We start from the raw sequence: 16,729 nt of genomic DNA, 5'->3' as shown, positions 1-16,729 counted from the left end.
TTACAATGAGCCCATCCTACAGCTCCTCCCATCAGCCTCGTCTGATGACATCTATGCCCTATTACACCTTTGACCAATCAGCATTGCCACAGAGCCTATTGTGTTTTCATGCACTGCATTTGTGATAGCACTTACACTCTGACATTTGAATACATTTGCCTGCATTGTAACCCCTACCCTCTGACATAATACAACGGGTGTATCCCTTCCCCCAGCCCTGAATTGTACTCTGGACAATATTACCATAATTTAGTGGAAGGTGATAGCAGCTGACATAGAATTGTAGTTCTATTTGAAAATGCCAATTTTTACAATTTTCTTATCCAGAATTAATGCTGACCTCATTATCGAATAAGATATTTCACAATGCAACATTCACTCTTTTCTATTTCGCTCGCTCTCTCTTTTTACGTTATTTTCAAACACTGCGCTGTCTACGTAACAATTTAAGGGCATGAGCCAATAAAATCCCGGCAAGGGTTAAATCCCTCTGTGTTGCTATGGAGACCATGATAGTCTCAGTAGTACGGTCACCACTAGATAGCACAGTCACAAAGTAAAATTCGTACAAATGTGCTTTTCAGTCTTAATTTAAGGTTAGGGAGAAGGTTATCCGTGTCGTTACTGTTAGGGTTAAGTTTACAATCAGATGTTAAGAAGATAAATTGTAGAAATATGCGGGGTTAATTACTTTGTGACTGTGGTAACTAGTGACGACCATGTAGTCTGAACGTTCTGCCCATTGGATGAATGTATGTCACATGTTATATTCTGGAACGCTAATTCATAGATTTTTTTCCTCCCACCCCTGCTCCTACACTTGTGCTGGTTTATTCCGACTGTATCAGAAAAAAACAAGATTCAGAGATGGTGTAGAGTAACAGGAAAGGAACAGGAGACTATTTCCAAGCAGGGAAATACAAGGCATTTGGGGAAGGTATGGCAACAACATTTTATTTTGTTATGAAAGTTCGTTATCGGCCTCGGTCCTCTAGTTGTACTTCTGCGGTTAATGACCGTGTTTGTCTGAGCGTGTACATGCTAGCCGGGAGGGACCTTTTATTGAGCAGACAACCTTCCGTGTCTGACTGGCAGAGCCCTGACAGAGCTGGCTGGCTGACGTTAGCAGTTAGCTAGCTAAACAATAGGAACTTCATTGCATTTGTGCATTACACAGGAACACACCAATGAGCAGGCATAAACGGAACTATTTTGTGTTTTTAAAAACAAAAGTGCTCGAATCAGCTAGGTGGTGTTCGTGCCTTTGCATGGGTTGTACATTCTCGAACACCCAGCACTACCTTCCCTGGACATTTTTGGAGGGGGGAGGTTGGTGCCTTTTGAGACTGTGTCCCTTGGGTAACGACCCCTAGGGCGTGGGGGAGGAGGGGGTTACTTATTTTGACAAGTGCAGTAACGTTAACGTTATGGCTGAACGCTCATTGTAGTAACGGGCTAGTTGTAGTGCCCTTGGCTCTCTGTGACCCAAATTACACAAATATATAAATATAGGCTATATGAGTACCCCACACCTCTGTTCAATGTGTGTCTGGGTATATTACATGCATATTACATACCTAGCAATCGTCACTATGTAAGCTGTTAAACTGGATAATAAAAAAATTGGTTACTACTATTACAGTGAGGCTCCTGTAATTTCCTCAAGGCTTTTGAGGTTAATTGTACTGGGACTCCCATTTAGTGCTCAGTATGACAGGAAAGTATTATGGGATAGACATAGTATCTTCCCTTGGATGCCAGGTCACAGTGCTCTGGGATAATTATTTTGAGTAGTGTGTAGGTTACTATTTGAGCATGCACAATTTACAGTCATCCCGTGTGTGTGTGTGTAAGTTCTTAACTCACTCATTTGACCCAACCTAATCGGATATTTAGATTTCCGAATATATGACAACAACTTGCTGCTGGCCAAGGCACTCATTCCATTGCATTCAATACTTCTGAAGACTCAAGAAATATGCAAATCTCTGCTGTTGGGATAAAGTGGCATTATTTTTATGGTTGAGAGTCTACTCTGTAAATAAGCAAGATGGTGGAACTGCCCTTACCGCTAGTCTTGCCCCTGCCCCACCCATGATGCATCAAAGTTGTTATTAATTTACTTCTTCATGGAGAGCTAATCCTTTACCTCTGCAGAGATCATCCCCCACAGGGAGACCTCCTGGTCACAGGGGGATTGGTGTCTGCAGACTTCAGCTGCACAAGCCCACCAGCCCAGGCCTCTTCTCTTCTACCAGGGGGATATCAGTTAAGTCTGGGCCTCCACTGCATCCCAGGGAAAGAGGGCTAATTGAAGACCGTGTCACCCTTGTGGTAGTCTGGGCTTCTCTGAGGATGATTGGAGTGGATGGATGCTTGGCTTTAGTTTGCTCTAGGAGTGTCTGCTGGCTTGTAACTGCAAAGTCATATTTTATATGCATGAGTTGCTGTTTTCCTTTTATAAACTGAAACTAGACATAGTTCAGAGTAAGCAGTGAGACAGCTCATGTCTAAGGGTAGGCTAGCTTTATTCAAGCAATAATGCCAGAGTAGGTGTGTATTTAAGCAATAAGGCCTGACCCACTTGGCACACATTGGTTGAATCAATGTTGTTTCCAAGTAATTTCAATGAAATTATGTTGAACCAATGTTGAATTGACATCTGTGGGGATGGGGTGTGATATATTAATAATAATGTATGCTTTTTCTATGGCGCTTTTTATTACAATCTAAAAATGCTTTAAAGCTTGCAATATGTTACTTTTTGGGGCAACCCAACCAAATTCCCATAGAAATGTTAGTTATAGATCTGTAATTCTCATTGACAGCTAGTCTAAGAAACGGTAGATATATTCTGCATATACTTTCTATGTTTCCCGTTCTGATGTTTTTTTAGTCTTTTTACTTTCAGTTTTTTACACCACCTGGAAACACAATATTTGGGGTTATTGAAAATATATTTCACAGCAGTTTAGATGGTACAATGATTATATACACTATGCATTGCTTGTTTTGTCACAAACTTAAATTAGGTTAACTATTTAGATTTTTAGCAACCAGGAAATGGCGCAGCAATTTCTGCATATTGCACCAATAAGCAAAAAAATAAATAAAAAATTACATTGGCCATATACCACAACCCACCGAAGTGTCTTTTCGCTACTGTAAACTGGTTGCCAACATAAATGGAACAGTAAACAAATATTTTTGTGTCTAATATACACGGCTGAAATGCTGTTTCAGCCGTGAAATGCTGCATCCAGGACCCAAACTACCCATTATGACACTGAGGTATCACACAGAACATTGTGTTCCAAAGCAAGCATTTCTCAAGAAAACATTGATAATGATATCAGAGGGAGCAGAACATCCAGCCAAGGGTTTTGGGAGACCTTGGGAGACCCTGACTATCATGACAAAAAACAAGGGCATAGCAGGCCAGTCACCCAGCTGCATTGAAGGTACAGTAGTTGACTGCCAAGAAAGCAAGTCAACCACCATCCCCAGGGTGGTCTTGTCATGCTCTCAGTTATGTCCAACCAGGGACAGGCTGGCCCACAGCTGGCAGAGTCTTGCTAAATGTCTTCTGATGAGCCCAGTGCTTTCAATCCTCTGCTCACTAGTCACTACCATTGCTCATGCCTGACCTATTTTTCCCTTTGTTGTTTAGTCCCACATAGGGGAACGATTCCTTTGAGATTGAGTCATAGAATAGTGTCTGGTTTGAACCATGCTGATAATCTGTGGCTTCGGGGGTGCTGTTTGATAGAGGTATTTATAGACTGGAGTAAGCGAGGAATGTTCAGTATGAGATTAGTTATGTGGTTTTGTTATTGAGGTTTACTGGGGGAGTCAGAAGGGTTTTAGCACCTAACAGCTGGGTGTAGTATTGTTCTAATTGAAGATGTAGAGAAAAGCAGAGAAAGAGCAGGCAGGTCCTCTGGGCTACATCTGGTGTGGGAGATTTTTTTGTTTGTTGTTGTTGTAGCATGCTGCCACATAAGGCTGAACAGTATGGGCCCAAAAATCTAATAACAATAAAAAATACTAGGAATGCACGATATATATAGGTGAACATATCGGAATTGAACAATATTAGCTAAAAATGCCAACATCGGTATTGGGCCGATGTCTAGTTTAACGTCAATGTTATAAACCGATGTCAACAGGACGTAATCACGCTACATAACATTTTGCGCTACACGTGCAACACAGCATTCCTAACCTAGCCCACAATGTCTGATGTGTGGATCGAGCAGTCAACAAGTCGAGCAGTCATTTGAAAGAGTAAGAAAATTTCAGAGAGACAACTCAAATGCGAAATACATTAACGCCAAGATAATGGAATTCATTGCCCTTAATTAACAATTAGCCGTTCTCTGTCATGGGTGATGTTGGCTTTCGCCGATTGGTCGAGCACCGGTACACACTACAAAGTGCACTATTTTCCAGATGCTGCTCCACCGGAACTACACAGTAATAGCGTCACTGCTATTAGCTTCACAACATGCATACTATGGAACACCGTTGGGTCATTGCATGTCAAAAAATATACAGTAGCACTGTCAAAGCTGTACAAAAAAGTCTGCAAACAAGTAAACACTTGCCACGAACTATGTGTTTACAGTATTTGACGTGTATCTTTTTTGACACGCTTAGACCCAAACGGCGTTCCATAGAAATCCGGGTTGAGAATGAAACGACTGAACAAATTAACAAGAAACAGCACAGCAAGTAAGTGAAAGAAATAGATTTAGATTATGTTTTACTGCTAATGGGGACATACGTAAATGCCAACAAAATAATGTTTTGGTGTGTGTAACCTTTTATTTAACTAGGCAAGTCAGTTAAGAACAAATTCTTATTTACAATGACGGCCTGGATTCGAACCGGGAACTGTAGTGACGCCTCTTGCACTGAGATGCAGTGCCTTAGACCGCTGTGTCCATGTGTGTGTGTTAACTATTTAACTGTACTAGAATGCTTAAAAGGGTGCTAAAATTGTAAATATCAGGTATCAGGTTTTTTTGCAAGGAAAATATTGGGTATCGGCCAAAAATATCATATCGGTGCATCACTAAAAAATACATTTTAAAAAGATTGCGATTTGACTTGGGATTTAGATCAAAACACTTGAGTGAACTGTTGCAATTGGAAATAATATTAATATTCTAGTTATATAGTTGGAATTACAATGGGCACTTTGAATGTGTTTGACATGTTAACGAATTAAAAAGCCAGGGAGGAATTCTTGTGACCATTGTAGGAACCTGTTGGCCAATGTTTTCTAGGGGACCCTAAGATGTTACATTTTTCTCTTGATTCATGTAACATATTCATGCGTTGCCTATTCTTCTTTTATTTAGAACATACCGTAGCACAAACAACTTGCTGATCTAAGCCTACATCAGCACTAGTGTCAGGCTGTAGCGAACTAGTGATTAACATTAGCGGGTAGCACAATTTTTTTTATGCCACAACTTTGTAAGAAAATACAAACTAACTAGCTATTTGCAGAGTAAGATACACAAACAAATAGTGTAAATATAGAACTCATATGGATTGTTGCATCTGTTGCATTGACCATGCACAGTGAACTTGGAACGGCAAGTGGTGGTGTTCGAGCAACTGCACTCCTTGATTGACAGGGGCGGGGCCTGGTGTGTGTGGGTAGCGGGAGAGAGATGACTCAAGTAGCAAATGGAGTAAACTATTAAAACGGACATTACATGCGGCAGAGTGGTGTTTCAAAATATTGCAGATTCACAGCCTCTTGCAATATGGATATTGAATTTTCTATCTAAATTTGATTAATTGTGCAGCCTTACTGCCACACGTCCTTAGTGAATGGGCCACGTGTGGCTAATTGTCAATACACACACACACGCATCCACACTTACGAAGGCACACACTGCCACGAGTCGTAGACGCACACACCTGGAAGGGGGCCAGACTCTCTTTGTAATGGCCTACTCAGCTGTGTAATAAAAGTCCATCCGAGTCAGACAGCTCAATTACACCCCAGATCGATCCGGCCTCTGGATCAAGGGAGACTTTCTCTCTCTTGTTACTATGGGGGATATACCATTTATACTGTTTCCTGGGGTATTGTTTTTTGGGGGGTGGGGGGGTTGAGGGCATCCCTACATTGTGGGGGTGCGTGCTACGCCACTGCTTATCCAACTATAAGTAGAAATCTTAAGATGTGTCAAATAAATGATATCCAGCTCAGGGCTCCAGCAATGCATTTGGTTTGCTAACATGCTAGCTAAGTGGCTAGATGTCAAGCTCAAGCTTCTTGGTTACAGCAGAGACATTCAATCCCCTCCTGGATCAAAGATCTCTGTTGCTTAAATTGTTTTGTATGTCAAATATAGCGCCCCTTGTGTGCACTTCTGGTTATACCGTATAGCCGGTATGGTACAGAAACAGTAAGACTGTATGAAAATCTGGATTTAAAAAAAAACTTTTATTTCACCTTTTTTTTTTTAAGTTAAAACTTCTTGATACTACCCATCCCGCATGCGGGAGCGTAATCATAGCCTCAAACTAATTAGCATAACGCAGCGGACATAAATCTTCCTAGAAAATATTCCTATTCATGAAAATCACAAATGAAATATATTGAGACACAGCTTAGCCTTTTGTTAATCACACTGTCATCTCAGATTTTCAAAATATGCTTTACAGTCAACGCGAGACAAGCATTTGTGTAAGTTTATCATGGCATAATGCTATGGCTAGGCTCTGCTAGCATCAGGCAACATTTTCACGAAAATAAGAAAAGCAATCAAATTAAATAATTTATCTTTGAAGGACTTCGGATGTTTTCACTCAGGAGACTCCTAGTTAGATAGCAAATGTTCCTTTTTTCCCAAAATATTATTTTTGTAGGCGAAATAGCTCCGTTTGTTCTTCACATTTGGCTGAGAAATCGACCGGAAAATGCAGTCACTACAACGCCAAACTTTTTTCCAAATTAGCTCCATAATATCGACAGAGACGTTGTTTAGAATCAATCCTCAAGGTGTTTTTCATATATCTATTCGATAAAATATCCACCGGGACAATTGGTTTCTCATAAGAAGCGATTGGAAAAATGGCTACTTGTGTACTTTACGCAAGATTTTCTGCGGGAGCCATCATGTGACCACTTGCTAAATGTGGTCCCTTACGGCTATTCAACATAAATGTGTAAAAATACGTCACAATGCTGTAGACACCTTGGGGAATACGTAGAAAACGTAAGCTCATTCGTAGCTCATTCACAGCCATATAAGGAGTCATTGGCATGAGGCGGTTTCAAAAAATGCAGCACTTCCTGATTGGATTTTTATCTGGGTTTCGCCTGTAACATCAGTTCTGTTGCACTCACAGACGATATATTTTTTTGTTGTTGAATTTTTTACCCTTTTTCTCCCCAATTTTGTGGTATCCAATTGTTGTAGGAGCTACTATCTTGCCTCATCGCTACAACTCCCGTACGGGCTCGGGAGAGACGAAGGTTGAAAGTCATGTGTCCTCCAATACACAACCCAACCAGCCACACTGCTTCTTAACACAGCGCGCATCCAACCCAGAAGGACATCCCTACCGACCAAGCCCTCCCTAACCCGGACGACGCTAGGCCAATTGTGCATCGCCCCACGGACCTCCCGGTCGCGGCCGGTTACGACAGAGCCTGGGCGCGAACCCAGGGACTCTGATGGCACAGCTGGAGCTGCAGTACAGCCCCCTTAACCACTGCGCCACCCGGGAGGCCACAGACAATATCTTTGCAGTTTTGGAAACGTCAGAGTGTTTTCTTTCCAAAGCTGTCAATTATATGCATAGTCGAGCATCTTGTCGTGACAAAATATCCCGTTTAAAATGGGAACGTTTTTTATCCAAAAATGAAAATACTGCCCCCTAGTTATAAAAGGTTTTAACCAGGTAGGCCAGTTGACAGCAAGTTCTCATTTACAACTGCGACCTGGCCATGATAAATCAAAGCAGTGCGACATAAACAACACAGTTACACATGGGATAAAGAAATGTACAGTCAATAACACAATAGAAAAGTCTATATACAGTGTGTGCAAATGTAGTAAGATTAGGGAGGTAAGGCAATAAATGGGCCATAGTGGCAAAATAATTACAATTTAGCAAATAAACACTGGAGTGATAGATGTGCAGAAGATGAATGTGCAAGTAGAGATAATGGGGTGCCAAGGAGCAAAAAATAAATAATATGGGGATGAGGTAGTTGGGTGGGCTATTTACAGATTCAATGATCGGTAAGCTGCTCTGACAGCTGATGCTTAAAAGTTACTGAGGGAGATATGACTCTCCAGCTTCAGTGATTTTTGCAATTCGTTCCAGTCATTGGCAGCAGAGAACTGGAAGGAAAGGAGGCCAAAGGAGGAGTTGGCTTTGGCCAGTGAGATATACCTGCTGGAGCGTGTGCTACGGGTGGGGGCTGCTATGGTGACCAGTGAGCTGAGATAAGGCGGGGCTTTACCTAGCAAAGAATTATAGATGACCTGGAGCCAGTGGGTTTGGCAACAAATATGAAGCGAGGGCCAGCCAATGAGAGCATACAGGTCGCAGTGGTGGGTAGTATATGGGGCTTTGGTGACAGTGTTTCCTAGTCTCAGTGCAGTGGGCAGCAGTAAGGAGGCGCTCTTATTATCCATGGACTTTATAGTGTCCCAGAACTTTTTGGAGTTTGGTACAGTATGCAAATTTCTGTTTGAAAAAGCTAGCCTTTGCTTTCCTAACTGCCTTTCCTTTCCTAACTGGATACTGCTCCACCCTACTTGTTACACACTCCAACAAATGTAGTACACTGACTGTCTGTTTGGACAGAGTACTCATCCACCATCTAAAACCTCAAGGGATGGCCATTTCTATTTCCATGGAGTGAACAAAATACAGCATGAACTCTGAATAGAAGCTATTGGCATATTGTTGTTTTCTAATACTATGCTCTCTTACATTCTTGCTTTCCTACATTCCCTGAATCATGCATTTGGCATCTACACAGTACTTAAGCTCAATATTGTTTACAAACTCAACTGTGGTGTACTGTATTCATAGTCCATGGCACCAAAATGGAAACTGATGAACTCTAGCCACACCATAGAATTCCGGTACATCTTTCCTTTATTAGCATATTACTTCTCAGAAACACAAAGGCTTTGAATTCCCACATGAAAAAATACTACAGTGTACTATGGTATAAATACTATATTATTCACTGTAGTGTTTATGCAGACTTTGCTGCAGTTAACTATAGTATAAATACTGTAGTAAATAAACTGTAGTATGTCATAGTATTTACAGTAGTATTTGTGAGAACTGTACTATACTGTAGTATATACAGTAGTGTTTTTTTCAGACATTACTGTACTTTTTACTATAGTGTTTTTGTTTGTCTTTGAGATCGAAGTAGAAGCTTTCTCCTTCAGGACACCAACTGGAGAAATGGTCAGAGCAAATTTTCCATAACCTGTAGGTAGGTAGGATTGGCGTCTAAACTAGAGGTCGACCAATTAATCGGAACGGATGATTAATTAGGGCTGATTTCTTGACAATCGGAAATCTGTATTTTTGGACAACGATTTTGCCTATTTAAAAAAATATATATATATATTTTTTTACACCTTTATTTAACTAGGGAAGTCAGTTTAAGAACACATTCTTATTTTCAATGACGGCCCTAGGTGGGTTAACTGCCTTGTTCAGGGGCAGAACAACAGATTTTTACCTTGTCAGCTCAGGGATTCAATCTTGCAACCTTACGGTTAACTAGTCCAACACTCTAACCACCTGCCTCATGAGGAGCCTGCCTGTTACGCAAATGCAGTAAGAAGCCAAGGTAAGTTGCTAGCTAGCATTAAACTTATCTTATAAAAAATAATCAATCAATCATAATCGCTAGTTATAACTACACATGGTTGATGATATTACTAGTTTATCTAGCGTGTCCTGGGTTGCATATAATCGATGCGGTGCGCATTTGCGAAAAAGGACTGTTGTTGCTCCAACGTATACCTAACCTTAAACATCAATGCCTTTCTTTAAAAAAACACACAGAAATATATATTTTTAAACCTGCATATTTAGCTAAAAGAAAGGTTAGCAGACAATATTAACCAGGTGAAATTGTGTCACTTCTTCATTGCACACAGAGTCAGGGTATATGCAACAGTTTGGGCCGCCTGGCTCATTGCGAACTAATTTACCAAAATGTTATGTAATTATGACATAACATTGAAGGTTGTGCAATGTAACAGCATATTTGGACTTAGGGATGCCATCCATTAGATAAAATACGGAACAGTTCCGTTTTTCACTGAAAGAATAACCGTTTTGTTTTCGAAATTATAGTTTTCGGATTCGACCATATTAATGACCTACGGCTTGTATTTCTGTGCGTTATTATGTTATAATTAAGCCTATGATTTGATAGAGCAGTCTGACTGAGCGATGGTAGGCACCAGCAGGCTCGTAGACATTCATTCAAACAGCACTTTTCTGAAGACCAAAGGAATTCTCCGGTTGGAACATTATTTATGTTTTATGTATGGAATCAATCTTTAGGATGTTTTTAACATCGTTCGACATGTTTCTAAAGGACTGTAACGGAACTTTTCAAGTTTTTGTCTGGATGAAGTGCCTGCGCCTCATGAAGATGGATTACTGGGCTGAACACGCTAACAACAAGTGGCTATTTGGACATAAATGATGGAACTTTATGGAACAAATCAGTCATTTATTGTCGAACTGGGATTCCTGGGTGTGCCTTCTGATGAAGATCATCAAAGGTAAGTGAATATTTATGGTGTTTCTAACTTTGTTGATTCCAAAATGGCGGATATTCCTCTGGCTGTTTTGGGTTCTGAGCGCCGTTCTCAGATTATGCTTTTTCCGTAAAGTTTTTTTGAAATCTGACACAGCGGTTGCATTAAGGAGAAGTCTATCTTTAATTCTGTGAATAACACTAGTATCTTTTATCAATGTTTATTATGAGTATTTCTGCAAAATCACCGGATGTTTTGGAATCAAAACATTACTGCACGTAAGGCACCAATGTAAACTGAGATTTTTGGAAATAAATATGCACATTATCGAACAAAACATACATGTATTGTGTAATATGATGTCCTATGAGTGTCATCTGATGAAGATCATCAAAGGTTAGTGATTAATTTGATCTATATTTCTGCTTTTTGTGACTCTTTGGCTGGAAAAATTGCTGTGTTTTTTCGACTTGGCTATGACCTAACATAATCACATGTTGTGCTTTAGCTGTAAAGCATTTTTTTAAATCGGACACGATGGGTAGATTAACAAGATGTTTATCTTTCATTTGCTGTATTGGACTTGTTAATGGGTGAAAGTTACATATTTCAAAAAATATATATTTTTGAATTTCGCACGCCTGTTACGGATGTGGTTCCTGCACAGGAACCGAATCAGCGGAAATTTCAGAGCGCCACCTATAGTACTCGATAAAACTCAAACTTCATTAAAACACACACGCAAGATACTCAATTAAAGCTACACTCCTTGTGAATCTAGCCAACATGTCAGATTTGTAAAATGCTTTTCGGCGAAAGCATGAGAAGCTATTATCTGATAGCATGCACCCCCCCCAAAATACCTGAACGAGACCTAAACAAAAGATTTTGCGGTAGCCGGCGCTACACAAAACGCAGAAATAAAATATAAAACATTCATTACCTTTGACGAGCTTCTTTGTTGGCACTCCTATATGACCCATAAACATCACAATTGGGTCTTTTTCCCGATTAAATCCGTCATTGTATCCCCAAAATGTCATTTTATGAAGACCGGTCAGATCCAGGAAAATGCACCTTTACAAGACGCAACATCACTTTTTAAAATTAAAAATGTTGCCTATAAACTTTTACAAATCACTTCAAACTACTTTTGTAAACCAACTTTAGGTATTAATAAACGTTAATAATCGATCAAATTGATCACGGGGCGATCTGTATTCGATAGCAGCAAGTCTTGAAATCATCGTCCATTTTTCCACTTTCATAACTTCCTCCGGTGCGCCCCAAGACAGGAAGTGCCTATACGTCATCTCACCAAGGATAAACCAGCCATGAAATGCCAGTACTGGCGGCATCGTGTGGAAGCTGTAGGCATTGTAATCGGAACCTCATCTATTTTCTATCGCCTTAGGCAATACATTGACTGGCGGATGAATATTTTTTTGTGTTTTTGGTGAACAGTTTTCCCTGGGATTTTTACTCCTAAACATGTTCTGTTATAGCCACAGACACGATTTAACCAGTTTTAGAGACTTCAGGGTGTTTTCTATACACACATACTTATCATATGCATATACTATATTCCTGGCATGAGTAGCAGGACGTTGAAATGTTGCGCGATTTTTTACAAAAAGCTGCGAAAATTCGCATCATCCCTAACAGGGTACATATTTCAAAAAATATATATTTTTGAATTTCGCACGCTGCCTTTTCAGTGGAATGTTGTTGAGGGGTTCCGTTGGGCGTTCACTAGTTGCAGACAAAATGAGAAAAAGCTCCGTTAAAGCTCCGTTAAAGTCTGTAGAAACATGTCAAACGATGTATAGAATCAATCTTTAGGATGCTTTAGCTGTAAAGCATGACACAAGTAATTTTTCCAACAATTGTTTACAGACAGATTATTTCATTTATAATTCACTGTATCACAATTCCAGTGGGTCAGAAGTTTACATAGACTAAGTTGACTGTGCCTTTAAACAGCTCGGAAATTTCAAGGCCTACCTTCACTCAGTGCCTCTTTGCTTGACATCAGGTGAAAATCAAAAGAAATCAGCCAAGACCTCAAACAAAATTGTTGACCTCCACAAGTCTGGTTCATCCTTGGAAGAAATTTCCAAACTCCTGAAGGTACCACGTTCATCTGTACAAACAATAGTACACAAGTATAAACACCATGGGACCACGCAGCTGTCATACCTGTCTCCTAGAGATGAACGTACCTTGGTGTGAAAAGTGCAAGTCAATCCCAGAACAACAGCAAAGGACCTTGTGAAGATGCTGGAGGAAACAGTTACAAAAGTATCTATATCCACAGTAAAACTAGTCCTATATCAACATAACCTGAAAGGCCGCTCAGCAAGAAGGAAACCACTGTTCCAAGACCGCCATAAAAAAGCCAGACTATGGTTTGCAACTGCAAATGGGGACAAAAATCGGTCTTTTAGGAGAAATGTCCTCTGGTCAAAAGTATTAAACTAAAAATTTCAAAATCTGAGACGACAGGGTGATTAACAAAAGGCTAAGGCTGTGTTTCGCTATATTTCACTTGTGATTTCATGAATATTTTCTAGTAAGATTATTTGACCGTTGTGCTATGCTAATTAGTGTAGTTGCTGACAATTCTCCCAGATCCGGGATGGGTAGTTCCAAGAGTTAAATGTATATGGCTAAGGTGTATGTAAACGTCCGACGTCAACTGTACATGAGTATTCAGACCCTTTACTCAGCACTTTGTTGAAGTTTCTTTGGCAGCGATTACAGCCTCGAGGCTTCTTGGGTACGACGCTACAAGCTTGACACACCTGTATTTGGGGAGTTTCTTCCAATTCCTCTCAGCAGATCCTCGCAAGCTCTGTCAGGTTGGATCGGGAGCGTTGCTGCACAGCTATTTTCAGGTCTCTCCAGAGATGTTCGATCCAGTCTCTGGCTAGGCCACTCAAGGACATTCAGACTTGTCCTGAAGCCACTCCTGCGTTGTCTTAGCTGTGTGCTTAGGGTCGTTGTACAGTGTGAAGGTGAACCTTCACCCCAGCTGAGGTCCTGAGCACTCTGGAGCAGGTTTTCATCAAGTATCTCTCTGTACTTTGCTCTGTTCATCTTTGCCTGACTAGTCTCTCAGTCCCTGCCTGTGGAAAAACATCCACACAGCATGATGCAGACACCACCATGCTTCTCCGTAGGGATGGTGCCAGGTTTCCTCCAGACGTGACACTTGGCATTCAGGCCAAACAGTTCAATCTTGGTTTCATTAGATCAGAGAATCTTGTTTCTCATTGTCTGAGTATTTAGGTGCCTTTTTGGCAAACTCCAAGCAGACGTTTTTTGAGGAGTGGCTTCCGTCTGGGCACTCTACCATAAAGGCCTGATTGGTGGAGTGCTGCAGAGATGGTTGTCCTTCTGAAAGATTATCCTCCACAGAGGAACTCTAGAGCTCTGTCAGTGACTATCGGGTTCTTGGTCACCTCCCTGACCAAGGCCCTTCTCCCCGATTGCCCAGTTTGGCCGGGCGGCCAGCCCTAGGAAGAGTCTTGGTGGTTCCAAACTTCTTCAATTTAAGATTGATGGAGGCCACTGTGTTTTTGGGACCTTCAATGCTGCAGAAATATTTTTGGTACCCTTCCCCAGATCTGTGTCTCGGCGCTCTACGGACAATTCCTTCGACCTCATGGCTTGGTTTTTGCTCTGACATGCACTGTCAACTGTGGGACCTTACATAGACAGGTGTGTGCCTTTCCAAATCCAGTCCAATCAATTGAATTTACCACAGGTGAAGTCCAATCAAGTTGTAGAAACATCTCAAGGATGATCAATGGAAACAGGATGCACCTGAGCTCAATTTCGAGTCTCATAGCAAAGGGTCTGAATACTTATGTAAAGGTATTTCTGTTTTAAAAACCTGTTTTCGCTTTGTCATTATGGGGTGTTATGTGTAAATTATGAAGAAAAAATATATTTAATACATTTTATAATAAGGCTGAAACGTAACAAAATATGGATATATAACAAAAAAGTCAAGGGGTCTGAATACTTTCCGAAGGCATTGTATATGACCCTATCCTGAATGTTCATGTGTAGACTACAATGTATGCTTATAGACTGATGTTATAGCCTAACTAATGTCCTAATGCAATAACAGATTTAATAACATTTTCTGTAAAATAAATAGATAGCTCTATACATTTACAGATTGAGTTTTGTGCTTATCCAATATGATTTTGGTGATGGTTTGGTATTATATGGCCGAGGCTTCATGCTACCATATTCAGTATTCTGGCAGGGGGGTAGAGGGTGAAATCATTATCATCATCTTCATTAGAGAGGGTCCTTCTGACCAATCAGCATACTGCACTGCACTGGGATTCCATAGGCACCCAGTTGACTGTCGCTAGGATACCTCATAATCAGGAGGAAGGCAGGGGCCTGGTTGGTAGGCTGTATCTGTGTTGATGTTGGGATGGGGAGCAGAGTGTTAGTAGGGGATAGAGAGAGAGAGGCTAATGTTTGAATCCACCACACAGACATAGGCAGACAAAGAGGAGCAGCATCCTACAGGACCAGGGTCCCGGGGGATGGGGCATCACACTCCCGCAGCACGCTGGGGGGCCCAGAGGAGGTAGGAGCATTGGGGGTGTTGTCTCTGCAGCACCCCTTGTTCTATTATACCCATAAAGCCTTTCTAAAAGCCATTGATGTACATTAGCTGTGCTCTTTTACTATATCTAGATCCCGATAATTTGACTAATGCATTTTGTGGTGTGTGTGTATGTATATGTGTGTGTGTGTGTATATATATGTATATATATGTGTCAACACAAACCGTCCCGGTCCTCGATAAGTGATGATGGGCTACTGCTCTTACCGCACTCTTAGCTCTGTAGAGACAAATGCAAATTGACACCAGACTCATTTTTGTCTGGAATGACAAGAGCAAGCCTATGAATCCAATAGCATATTTGTTATATCTCTGTGTCTAGAAACTTGGTTTGCAATACAGCCCACTCCTAGTGTAGCCCTGTGCTCTCACCAATGCGACCCAGTACAGGATTCCTGCTGCCTGCCAGTTGTGGGGGAGTAGGGTTCCATGACTGATGGATGAGTGATTCCTCTTGGAGAGACAGGGGCAGCAGGTTTGCCAGAAAAGGCAATAAGTCCGAGGCTGTTCCCTACACCATGATGAAGAGAACAATGCTTTGTTCGATCCAAAATCCCTGTGTAACCAGACTAGATGTCAGGCGTAACTCTCTCTCTGGAGCAGGCTTAATTATAGGGGGTACATCCAGATGTGAAATAATGCTCTCAATGATTGGAATTTTTGGCAGCATAATGCTTTTGTATTCTATAGCCATGGGTAACCAGTAACTGTATGATGCTGTGTGTTGGAGTTAGTCTGGTTGTGCATGAGGTTGTAATACACAGTACCAGACTTTATGGTGGAACAAGGCGAGGTTTGTCATCACTCAATGTTTCTTAACCTACAGTGCACTGTATGCTACAGCTATGCCTGAATCCACTGAAAGTAGAATTAAAAGGAGGGGAGAGAAAATAGCTTAGGAATTGCAGCATCGCTGTTAAAGATCTTATTAAATTATTTCCATCACAACCCTCCCCCAACCACTCACACAGTAAAAATCCACAATACATTCCAAAAACTCAATCTCATCCCTAGGTTCTCTCTTTCCCAGTCAAATCAATCAAATCAAATCAAATTTTATTTGTCACATACACATGGTTAGCAGATGTTAATGCGAGTGTAGCGAAATGCTTGTGCTTCTAGTTCCGACAATGCAGTAATAACCAACAAACTAACAATTCCAAAACTACTGTCTTATACACAGTGTAAGGGGATAAAGAATATGTACATAAGGATATATGAATGAGTGATGGTACAGAGCAGCATAGGCAAGATACAGTAGATGATATCGAGTACAGTATATACATATGAG

At 40.9% G+C, this 16,729-nt stretch overlaps 1 protein-coding gene across 8 annotated transcripts in view; it reads left to right on the top strand.

Annotated features, from left to right (window-relative positions):
- Positions 1-788: 788 nt before the first annotated feature.
- LOC112218854 (polyhomeotic-like protein 2) overlaps positions 789-16,729 on the top strand; it is a 39,198-nt gene continuing 23,257 nt past the window's right edge. For 2 of the 8 annotated variants that reach the window (XM_042295723.1, XM_042295718.1), the window contains exon 1: positions 15,220-15,399. In XM_042295723.1, the coding sequence (XP_042151657.1) occupies positions 15,356-15,399 (44 nt within the window). In that variant the 5' untranslated portion in view covers positions 15,220-15,355. Of the gene's footprint in view, positions 938-2,157; positions 2,269-15,212; positions 15,400-16,729 lie in introns of those variants that run through there. The other 6 variants (XM_042295732.1, XM_042295731.1, XM_042295727.1 and 3 more) reach the window with 6 other exon arrangements.

Source organism: Oncorhynchus tshawytscha, linkage group LG02 (genome assembly GCF_018296145.1).
Source record: "Oncorhynchus tshawytscha isolate Ot180627B linkage group LG02, Otsh_v2.0, whole genome shotgun sequence".
NCBI lineage: Eukaryota > Metazoa > Chordata > Actinopteri > Salmoniformes > Salmonidae > Oncorhynchus > Oncorhynchus tshawytscha.
Note: the sequence above shows the minus strand (reverse complement) of the source record. Positions and strands in the feature narration are given on the sequence as shown.